At 44.6% G+C, this 12,500-nt stretch overlaps 1 protein-coding gene across 2 annotated transcripts in view; it reads right to left on the bottom strand.

Moving 5' to 3' along the window:
• prex2 (phosphatidylinositol-3,4,5-trisphosphate-dependent Rac exchange factor 2) overlaps positions 1-12,500 on the bottom strand; it is a 132,857-nt gene that overhangs the window by 82,014 nt on the left and 38,343 nt on the right. For both annotated transcript variants that reach the window (XM_031584380.2, XM_031584382.2), the window contains 5 exons: positions 10,004-10,153; positions 8,077-8,221; positions 2,878-2,978; positions 693-796; positions 202-251 (listed from right to left, as the gene is read on the bottom strand). In XM_031584380.2, coding sequence (XP_031440240.1) covers positions 202-251; positions 693-796; positions 2,878-2,978; positions 8,077-8,221; positions 10,004-10,153 — 550 coding nt within the window. The remainder of the gene's footprint in view (positions 1-201; positions 252-692; positions 797-2,877; positions 2,979-8,076; positions 8,222-10,003; positions 10,154-12,500) is intronic.

Here is a 12,500-nt window from a genome sequence, read left to right as displayed (position 1 = left end):
AGAGAGAGAGAGATAGAGAGAGAAACTAAAGCCACAGGATTCTAGTCACACCTGGCTACACCAATGTGTGTATGTGTCTGTGTGTGTCTATGTGTGTGTCCTAGTGTGTGAATGTGTAGAGTGTGTGTGTGTGGAGTGTGAATGTCTGGAGAAAGAGAGAGACGTGTTTAATGAGGCAAGGCTGAGCACTGGACCCATTACCTGATCACCGGAGTGAATAAACTATGGAGCCTGCAGAACAGCCGGACACCCTGTAGAGATGGAGAGAGAGAGTGAAGGGAGAAATAATTGAGAGAGGGAGAGAGAGAGTGAAGGGAGAAAGAATTGAGAGGGAGAGAGAGGAGGAAAGAAAGCGGGGAAATGGAAATGGGAGAAAGGAAACAGAAGAGAAAAGAGGGAATGAGAGAATGACAGAGGGAGAGGGAGAGTGAGAGAGAGAGGAGGAGGAAAGAGGGATGAAGAGAGTGATTGAGAAAGAGAGGTAAAGAGAATGAGCGAAAGGAAAGGAGAGAGAGAGAAACAGAAAGACAGGAAGAGACAGATGTGCAGGGAGTGTAACACAGACACAGGGGAAACATGGACACAGACAAAGTGATGGTTAGCATATTGGGACGCCTCGCCTGTAGGTCGGGCCAAAAACAATCCATAAGCGCTGGGCTGGCGGGACGCACAATGGTCCCACGCCTGGTTACCTTGGAGATGACATCCTGCATGTCGCTCCTGGGATGGTACGTGCCGTCGTCATAGCGGAACCTGTACAGCACCGGCTCGGGCTTGAACTGGTGTTTGTCTGTCACTGCGGAGAACAAGAACAAGAATGTTCCAGAACAACATTCTGACAACAGAGCAACCACCAGAACAGGCAGTAAGGTTTGTGCAGAGAGACTGAAAAGACACACAACGCAAAAAAGAGCTTTATTTTGGCCCGCGTGACCGAAGGCACTAGGCACACGGAGCATAGAAGCACTATAACACATCCACACCTAATCACACCGTGTGTCACTCTCTGCCTCTAGGGAAGAACCTAAATGCTCTATGCTGCATTCAGATATAGGACAGCTGCTTCCAAAACTTCAGCTAAAAGCTTCAGCTTCAAAGACCCTTCTAATTGAAACCATTCCGTTCCACCAGTCCTATTCTCCCACATGCAAGTGGCATTTAGGCTTTCGCTCCCAGAAAAGTAATCTGGGGGGGTGGGGGTTGACCCTATGAGTTCCCCCCCCAAACCTCCCCCGGTGAGTCTTTCAGGCAGCCCCAGAGTGATTTCACACTGAGCCGACGTGAGGCTCCAAAGCCCCAAATTCATTTCTCCACTGTTAGGAAGCAGGAGAAACGGGGTGGAAAGTGATTTAGTGCTCCACTTGGACTGGGTCCAGTCGCTTTTCAGGAAAAGAACACACACACACACACACATACAAACACATACTCACACACACACACACACACACACACACACACACACACACACACATACACACACACACACACACACACACACACACACACACACATACAAACACATACACACACACATACGCACACACACACAATCACACACACACACACACACACAGTCACGCACACACACAGACACACACAGACACGCACACACACATAAATGTTTTGAAATTTTGCATGAATGTGAAAAAAATGAGAAATGGCTGTTATGATGTGCACAAGTAACTAGATGATGTGAGGGAGGTTGAACAAACTGAGAATTTGTATTCTGATCTGAGTAATGTACCAGAGCGACTGAGAAAAGCTGTCCCCCATCCTGTGGAAGGAATAACCAAATAGTGGGAAGGCTGCTGAGCAACAATTTGGGCAATATAAAACAAACATAGGGTGTGAAAGGATGAATATTTATAATCCCTGAAGTAAACGGAGCACTTCCACTGCTTATAAAGAAGCCATCTGCTCCACACGCCTTTCAACACCCCTAAGTCCAGGTCCTGGGATGATATCATTGTTATGGTGTCCTGTGAGGGTCATTTTGTAGTTACTGTTAATAATAACAAACCGTGACAGCTACGAGCGTGAAGGGGAAGGAACAATGAGAATATAGTACATGTCAGTGCGGTTTAACGTCCTATCCTAAATTTGAAAGTGCTAAATTGTTTCTCCGTTCAGCCCTTCCATCCACACTAAAACAGCATTTTCTGACACAGAAAACAATACTTCTCTCTCATAAATTGGTAGTGTGGACAGGGAAAACAGAGTTTTAGAAATAATGACATATTGTTCCAACAACACTGACAAAAGTTTGTGCTCCAGACACGACAACAACAACAAACCATTTTCTGCGTTTTGGTGTGGACGGAACAACGTTTTGACATAAAATCAGCGCTTTCAAAAGTTTCAGAAGTGACTTAGAGTTTTTTCTGTGTGAAGAACCATTTTGTTATGCAGGAGGGGCTTGTTATTGCTGAAAATGTCTGTTCTGCTCTGTTCTACATAACAGCTAAAGTTGAGTAAAACGAGACAGCTAAAGGCTCTTTAAGAGGCTGTCTGTGGCTCTCGTGGGTGAGAAGAAAACTAGAGCTGCGATCATGGACTCAACTGTCAAAAGCAAAGCCTGCATCATCAGTCATGAAACGTTTTTGTGAGTACACAAATCTGCTAAATGATTGAGCCAAGGCAAAAGGCAGGCTAACTCTGCAGCAAATGGGTTAGCAGGCCTGGGCCTGTGCCTGTGTAAGTCCTGTTGAAGCCCTGATTGTCATTGATAGGAATTAAATTCAATTAAATTCAATTTTATTTAAATAGCACCAAAACAATACAATTGTCTTACGGCACTTTACAGAACCCAGGGCCTGAACCCCCTTTAGAATGACATGGACACATGTAGAGGGGACTTAAGAGAGGAAGAGGACTGACCGTGGTGGATGATGCCGTTCTCCAGTAAAGCCTGGCCCAGGTGCACACCCTCCTCTGGGTTATCCGTCTCCCCGATCTCCATCAGCCAGGACACAAATTCACTGCGGGGGCAAAACAGCTGCAGTCAGCCCCACACACTGTATAGATCACACATAACCTCACCTCAGCCAAGACACAACCTTTCTGTGGAGGAAGAACAGTCGCAATCAAGTCGAATACACTATTAATCAAATCGAAAATAACAATGACCAGGGCGCTACTCACTGTGGAAGCCAAGCAGCTGGAGTGAAGTCATGCACAGTATATCACATACATTTCTTATCAGCCAATGACACAAGCTCACTGCGGAGTCAAAGCTACAGCAGCAGTATACTGCTGTACCAGCACAAGCAAAAATATATATTTTATGTTTTATAATGTTAAACAGCTGCTTACTCTATTATATGTTTTCAGACACAAATAACTGCAAACAAATAAACCAAACCAGACACACACTGGATGTAGTTCAGTGCTGAGATGCACGCATCTCACAAACATATCTGATTCGTTGAACACACAGTATATAATTATAGACTGAGCGAATCTTTCTATCTGCCCAAAGAAAACATCCTGACGGACTACAGTATCTTTACACAGTGTTGCCCATGCAGCGTGTCTCTGATACGCAGAGTAAATATACCCACATCATCCTGACATCCAAACCCAAGCTAGAGCTTTATTGTTGTATTAAGGAAACGCGATACCACAAACACAGATTCCACAAACTCCTGACTATTTCTGAGTGACTCCTGATGCTGATCACTTACAGACAAAGATGGGACAGAAACAACCGCCACATGAAACATAACGAGCTGGGGCAGACACACACACACAAACACACACACACACACACACACACACACACACACACACACACACACAAACCCGCTCCCAGCCCCAAATTGACTAAATGGCATAATTGTATTTCCAAGGAAGGGGAAATCCAGAGAACTGGAGGGGGGGAGGAAGCGATATCTCACTTTGTGACCTCGTACCCCCCCCCTTCTCTGGCTCCCATCCCCTCCTCTCTCTCGGCGGCCCTCCGTCCCTCTCCGCAAAACCAAAACAAACATGGCCAACTCCACCAGAGCAATGCTGCGGTCTATCCAGAGTTCCAGAGTTTTTGGGACCCAGTGGTGAAAGCAAAAAGAAAGACAGACAGAGAGACAGACAGACAGACAGAGAGACAGACAGACAGACAGAGGGAGAGAGAGAGAGAGAGAAGCAGGGATAGAAGAGACAGCACTAACTAATCTCACTGGGCATACCAAGTCGGATGTCTACCATACCATGAATTTAAATTTGTCCTGACATGAGAGAGAAGTGAGGAGAGAGGGAGAGAAAAGAGAGGGAAGAGGACTGAGAGAAGGGAAAGAGAGAGGGAGAGATGGAGAAGAGAAAGAGAGAGGGAGAAAAGAAAGAGATAGGACAAGGAGAAAGAGAGAGGGGGAAGACTGAAAGAAGGGAAAGAGAGAAGGAGAGATGGAGAACAGAAAGAGAGAGGGAGAAAAGAAAGAGAGAGGAAAAGGAGAAAGAGAGCAGAGGAAGACTGAAACAAGAGAAAGAGGGAGAGGCTCACACAAACCATGACATGGACAACGCGAGGGAACAGAAACACAGGAGCCAGCGAGAGACCAGGGGAGAGTGATGGAAGATTTAGTCAACCTCGCTAAGCCACCCTTGGATAGAAAAACACGCCGTATGTTTGGAATCCATAGCTCTCATGACACCCTTTGACAAATAGCAGTCACTTACGCCATGAATCGCGGTGTCTAACAGTTTCAAGCTGTTCCCCCTGCCAAAGACATAAACATTCTCCCCTAGCGAGTCTGATTAGGATCCTGACAGCTGAGGTGTCGTTGTGGCAGTGTGTTTATATACCTCACGTCAGGACTAACTAGGATATTTATTCTGTTAGTTTAATTCCAAAAAGTGTGCGGCTTCTCGAAGCACACAGCTGGGCTCGTTTACGCTGGGAAACTGTACATGTGAAACCAACGAACTTCATCAAGGACAACACACCCTGTACAGGCATCATTTATACTCTGTCCTCCAGTCCTGAACAACCCCATAAATAACTAATGATGCGGAAGGTTCACATTTATCGGAATGTTGTTATCGGAATCTGTTAATTTCCGTGTGGCTTAATAAATAAATACATAATAATAAATAAATTCCCTTATTTATAAAGTAATTTCTTCAACACAGGATAGCACAACTTCCCTTGAGTTGAAGAGATCAATACCTCAACTTCAGAAGCTCAAAGTGAGAGGACCTGCCTTCTGGGCAACCTGAGCGGTGAGCACCACTGCCAAAAGCCATGCGTTTCTAATCAGCAAGATACCGCATTGGACTCGTCTTCTAAAGCACTCAGTAAGACACTGGATGCCAAAAGTAATTAAAACTGGGAGAGTAGAAATGTGACCGAGAGTTCAATCGCAAATGTTCGCAGGACCGCAACGCCAAATAAACCCTCAAGGCTGCACATTTCACTATACGTCTCTCGTCCATATGGTCTTTTCACAGGCAGAGCGGCCCCCAGTCCTGCCGGTGTGTGTGCTGTCTTTAATCTCCTCAGCTGACAGAGGCATTCTTCTTCCAGACCAGACCACCCCCCCACTCTACCACTCACACTGTTCTGTGTGGAGACACTCGAGGAGAAAGTAGTTCACGAAACAATCCCCCTTAAACACTCACACACACACACACACACACACACACACACACACACACACACATTCAGTCAGCACAGACAAATATATAGTGAGTTTGATTTCACAACATCTTCTCTGTCTAACTCATAAAAAAACCACACTCTTGGTTGGCAGCACAAAAGAAACAACAGCAGGTCCATCACTGTCATTCAAACCATTACTGTAAAACAACAGATTTCACTTGTCTGTTATGTTTGTCTGCTGTACTGCACACCATAAAACACACTCAAATCTCTTCCTCGCCACCCTATCACTACTGACACTATGCTTTAGAAGCACCAGGCCGTCTGAAGGCAAAGCCCTTGAGCATATGCTGTCCAGAGAAACCAAAGCCCTTGAAGCTCTCTTTCACTCACTCCCCTCCTCACTCAGAGGGGTCTGGCCTGCACAGCCTTGATGCCAAGACCAGATGGCAACATGTGGGCCTGTAGAGAGCTAAGTCAACACACACACACACACACACACACACACACACTTTCTCTCTCTCTGAACAAGGAGAGTTCTACGAACACAGTCTCTCTCTCTCTCTCTCTCTCTCTCTCTCTGTCTCTCTCACACACACACACACACAGAGCAGAGACCATTACACCACCAGTGGATGAGCAGAGGGCTACCGACACACACACACACACACTCACACTCACACTCACACAGACACAGACACACACACACACACACTCACACTCACACTCACACTCACACACACACACACACACACACACACACACACACACCAAGTCCAAATCTCGTGCACACAGCTATGGTAGAATATGAGAATATGAGAACACAGACACTATACCACTAACTAATACACTTCACTCAATGAAGCTTAACAAGTGACACACCTGTGACACACCTATGACAGTTCCAGCCCCGTGCTCTCAGCACTGTGTGTATCACTCCTCTCACTGGTGCACAAGAATGTGCTTTATCACTGCGGACATCACTGCTGGAGAGACCTCAGACAGGCTCGGGCCTTGCCAAAGACAAAGCCATTCTCTCCGCACTCTCCTCCTCCTCCGTAGAAGAAATGAGAACCCAGCTCTTCCCTCATAAGCTCGTAAAGCCAGAGAGAGACCTCACCTCCTCTGATCTCACTCCCAGCGCTCGCTTTAAGGCCAGGACAGCCGTGTCTCATGCCATCACGGCTCTTGGACACCACATCTGAAATATGAAGTCTTCTGGAGAGGACAACTTGTATAATTCAATATGACGGGGGGAAAAAAAGGACGTTCGTACGGGTGAAACCACCTTTTAAAGGTTATTTTAAAGTCTCGTTAAAAGTGGGACACAAGGTAGGTAGTTTCTATAACAGATGGTGTTATAATCCCATATGATTCAAACACCAGCAACCTGTTTCCTCTAGTAGACGATGATACTGTTATTTCACACAAACACACACATACAAGCACACACACAAACACACACACACACACACACACACACACACACACACACAGAATATAACGACCTTGCCATAATGGTTACCTCAAGGAACATTAAAATAATCCTCTGCCTGGAGTCCCAGTCTCAGAGGTGGGGGGGGGGGGGTTAGCAGGGACATAACCACATATCCCCTTGATTTATGACCACGTTCAATGAGACCCACACTCCCCGATATTTAACCAATAATCCTTAAAGAAGATTCATGGGGGAACACTGGACTGCCTCTGGCTCTGATTTCACTGTGACTAAATGGCAGAGATACATAATCCAGATTCTTCTCCCAGAGGGTTCAAATCCAGATGCACCCCCCCACCCCCACCCCAAAAAAACATGCCTCTTTCCTTTACAACTCCTGACAGATTTAGACTCAAAAGGAAGGATAAGGAAACCAATTTTGACTTTTATAGAAGTGCTATTAATAGTGTCCCATGCAAAGATGACTGCATTATGTGTGCTTTTCACATGCTAGTCACAAAAACAGACACTAACAATATCAGCAAGGTCCTCAAAGCAATGATATACTGTCTACTGCTTGTGATGTTATGGCCAGATGTACTTCATGTCAAATGGAAAAAGATTTATCACAACATTTGAGTCCATCTTAAAACCACATTTCAGCCTACTCAGGTTTATAATACCAAATGTTGTGCCCTGTGTACAGCCTTGTGAACGGGCCCCCTTGCAGAAAAGAACTCTACCTAAGCGTTCTGTTTGCTCAATGAGGGCTCAGTTTCAGCCTCCCTCATTCCCACAACTCAACCAGTATCGCTTAACTTAACTTTTTCACATGGTGATTTACATTTATTCATATAGAAAATGCTCTTTACTGTGACTTTACAGTACAGATGTACACATTTGATCTGTATATAAGCTCCCTAGCAATAAAGCCCATGCCCAGGTGCTCAACCAGGTGGGCCATGAAAACACAGGAACTGTTTTATTTTCCCAAGATGCAATATTTGGTGGGACAGAGGGGGCGAGGGTGCTGGTGCCAACTCACCTTCCCAGGAAGCACTTGGAGAAGGTTGTGAGCTTGCGCTTGCGGTCCTTGATGAGGTGTCCCTGTTTGCACATGTGCTGATAGAGCTTCTCTCCCTTCTCTGACACCATCACCCAGGTGTCCTGCTCCATCCCCAGTCTCAGGGCTACGGGAGAGAGGGGAGAAACACTGTGAGACACGTACACGATGGACACACACACTGATATACTCACACACATATACACAAACAGGCGAATTCACACACACAAAAAACACACACACACACACACACACACACATACACACACACACATAGCAGATATATACACCTAGATACACACAAACACGTGATATCACACACACCTGCGCACACACACACACACACACGCACATGCACACACATGAATTCATACATGCACAACACTACTGGACCATTCCCTTAACAGGCACTGACTCAGCAGCAGTACAGCTGTGTGCCAGTCGAGAACCAAAAGTGAGGCAGCTAGTCTTTAGGCTGGCAAGATCGAACACATGGTTCTCCAAAACGCGAAGCATGCATGAAGAATACAAAGCATTCATGCCCTAAATTCATCCACGTCGTAAATATGCCGAAGCACAACGCTTTGGCATGTATCTTTAGTGTGCTCTGCAGTACTTCATCCACACCAAACTGTTTTCGCTTCAAGGGATACTAATCCACACCAGAACCGAACAGGACGCGAAGCACAGGCGACACACAACACATGCACGCTGTTCAGTCTCAGCCCAGCCTTTCACCGCACCCATCCTAAAGCAGTGTAAGCAAACGTATAAGTCACAGTCCACACAGCAGTGCACTGACACGGGCAATGAACCCCAGCCAACGCAAAGATTCACACCCTAGATTTAATATTCACAGTTGTGTAAACAATGTTTTATCTATTAGAGATATTTGCAAAGCTGTTCTCAAGCATGTCAGCATATTAAGAAGGAATTAACACGACACACACCACCCCCCTGGCTTTGTGTCCTCCTGGTGTGCATGATTGCATTTGATATGCAGATATCTCTATGCTGAAGCGCTGTAGGGTACTAATGTCGTCACGCCAAACGAGCTAATTGCCAATTACACCTCACCCCTGGATTAACAGCTTGTGCCACGGTTAATTAGACTGGCGGCCATGATGCCTCTCTTTGCCTGAGAAAGGCGGATGCCCTGTGTGAGTCCCTTGCCCCGTCTATACTTGGCAGAAGGATGTTGCCCACATTTGCTCTTCAAAGATGAGGATGGGTTGAGAATGTGTTAGGACTTGGGGTGTAGTTGTCCTGATTCTAATATAGTATGGCACAGTAGATATCGATGTAATCTGATTACAGTGTGCCACCAGTGTGACCTAAACAGAAACACATCTAATCCATGCCTTTATGCACTGGAAACAGTGAAAAACAGCAGAGACATACTATGCCACAATCTGGAAGCCTAATGATCTGGTTATTAAAACCATGTTTGTTCCAAAGGGTAAACAGGGCCTCTTGGTAGAGGTACAAAGTCCAGATTCAGTCAGTAAAAGTCCTTCCCACACACGTGTGTACAAACCACCTCACTTGACTAATTAGCAGATTTCACAAATTAGGAGGTGGAACTAATGATGTCTAATGAAATTAAATGACCTAGAGCAACATTGACATTTAAAGACATTAAACCCTTAGGAATCTATAAGAACCTGAACTTTCACACCTGTGAAACAATGCACTATGGGTAAGATCCGAATACAATATTTGTCCCTGAAGGGGAATTTGTTGTGGTCAGGTGTACATTAAAGCATACACATAATTCACAAGCACACAAAACTGATCTTGTCACAGTAATGTAGACTAAAACACATCTTTCACACCTTTGAAACAATGCACTATGGGTTGATTTTTTTTCTCATTGTACTGTGGAGTATAAAATACAAGCGCTACTCACTTTTCCTCCTCTCGCGCTCCTTCAAGATGGCCTCCAGCCACTCCTGCTTCTCCTCGGGCGTCTTGGCCATGCACACGAACCACTTGTTCTTCGCCGTGTTGTGGATTTTCCAGCCGTTGTTGACGATGTTGCCACTGCTGTGGTAGTCCGCTGCAGTCCACACAGCAAGCCAAGAGAAAAAGGGAGGATCAAGCCCTCGTTGCACTTTAGTTCCTTTATTTATATATAACTAAATTCTAAGAACACATCCACACTTGTGAAACACATTTCTCGTTGGGGTTTGTTCCTGTCTCCCTTTTTCTCTCTTTTTTTCCCACTATTCTGAGGCCTGTTTGATTTCATGTGGCCCAGTTGCCTGAGTGCTCTCTGAATTCCTTAATTCCTCAATTCACTCGAGTCGCAGGCTGTCTATCAAAGCCACACAGATGACAAACTGGATGCACTCAAACGGCGTAAACAAAAGAAAAAAACCAAGGCATTCAGCGCGAAAACCCATGGAGGGTGCTAAAAGTTTCGAACAAATGAACGCTGCCACATGAAAAACACCCTGCGAACGAAACAGATCACAGGCACAGGCCTCCCTGATTGCTGTAATTACAAGGCTTATGGCACACTTACACGGAATGGGAACAGCCTCGTGGGCAGAACACAAAAGAACATGGACAAACAAGGTCCCGGAATCTTAAATCTTCCCCCCTTCCTCTGCCCCCCCCCCCCTGTCAAAAAAAAATATTTCAGAATTCATAGGCTGTGCCGTTTCTTCATGCATGTTACTTGTTTCATGGTGGTCGGTCCCTTGAAGAGACTATCTATAAAATTCAAACCCATTGTCAGAGCACATGTTGAATCTGGTGCTTTTGAGAAGCCTAATTAGTTTGTGTAATGGAGTGTGTGGAACTTTGATTCACTTTGAATCCCTTCTGAAGGAAAGATGAATATGACTTGCTGCATGAGAGAGTGTCCTCAAACTATTTGAATTGCCTATTTATGTTTAGGTATGTCTTTATACATCTAAGGTACATTTCTACATGTATCGTTCCTCCTCTAAAGACATGCTTACATATTAAATGCTTACATATGTAATGACTATATGACTATATGACTAAATGACATGCTTACATATTAAATGACTATATGACTATAAGACTAAATGACATGCTTACATATTAAATGACTATATGACTATATGACTAAATGACATGCTTACATATTAAATGACTATATGACTAAATGACATGCTTACATATTAAATGACTATATGACTATATGACTAAATTACATGCCTACATATTAAATGACTATATGACTATATGACTAAATTACATGCTTACATATTAAATGATTATATCTTTACAGATCTGAATGTTTGTTTACATATTTGAAAGCATCTGTGTATGCTTGAAAGTATCATCTTTACAAATCTATTGCCTGGAGTAAAACACAATTAAATGAGCAATCTGGCAGCGAACGCCATGGTGTTGGCCACAAGTGTTACGATGGCCGGGCTGACAGCTGCATTGATTCACCTCTCAATTCCTGGGCTCTGTGGAAAACAGACAAATTACCCGACTGATCTAAGAAGAAGCTCCCATTGATCCTGTTCGCCTCGGCAGACAAAGAGAAACGCCCGAGGCTGCGTTTTCATTGATTCAAGAGCGACCACACGTCCCTGCCATGCTTCCTGTCTGAGAAGATGTTAACTCAATGTAGAAGAGGCAGACCTTGTTACTTTGGTTTCTTTTACAGCCTGTCATTAGCATGTTTATTAACATGTTATTGCACATACCTGACATTAGTCGTCATGGCATTCTGTGTCCAATGACGTGTGACGGTACCATTATTTGCATTACATTCCTGAGAGTTATATGTTGCATAATAGTGTATGGTATTTCCTAATGAGCTGTCATAGTATGAAATATTTCAAGAGCTGTTGTGACAACTGTATATAATTGTAATATGATACTGTTATATCACATTAAACTATTATGACAGGAGATATTGCATCTTCAATAACATATTGATCACATGGCAAAGTGCCTTCTCATTTTGATGACATGGTTATCTCTTTTGGCGGCCAGTTCCATAAAAGTGTTTCTGTTTCTGTATAGGTCTGCAGTGGTACAGGATGGAAATTAGAAATTATTTTATACACACTACATCATCCACCAACCACCAAACATATGTTTCATGCCAAAAATCTTTAGGGCCTCTTTTTTCCCCCACCCAAAAGTGTATTTAGCCTGGGCCATGATAAACGATGGAAAAGTTAAATTGGAAATAATGAGAGTTGTGTGACTCTCTTCTCCAGGCCTCTTACAGCCATGGGAATCTCCCTCCTGTCCCAGGCTCTTATATGCTAGTCAAGACGCAATAATTACGGCTGTCTAGGTTTTGGTGCTGTGCTGGTGCTGTTCTGTGCTCCTGAGCTTCGAGTCGGGCCGGGCTGGGCCCCGCGGGACGGCAGAACCACCCACGAGTCACCACAGCCTGCGTGCCT

Source organism: Clupea harengus, chromosome 17 (genome assembly GCF_900700415.2).
Source record: "Clupea harengus chromosome 17, Ch_v2.0.2, whole genome shotgun sequence".
NCBI classification, from domain to species: Eukaryota; Metazoa; Chordata; class Actinopteri; order Clupeiformes; family Clupeidae; genus Clupea; species Clupea harengus.
Note: the sequence above shows the minus strand (reverse complement) of the source record. Positions and strands in the feature narration are given on the sequence as shown.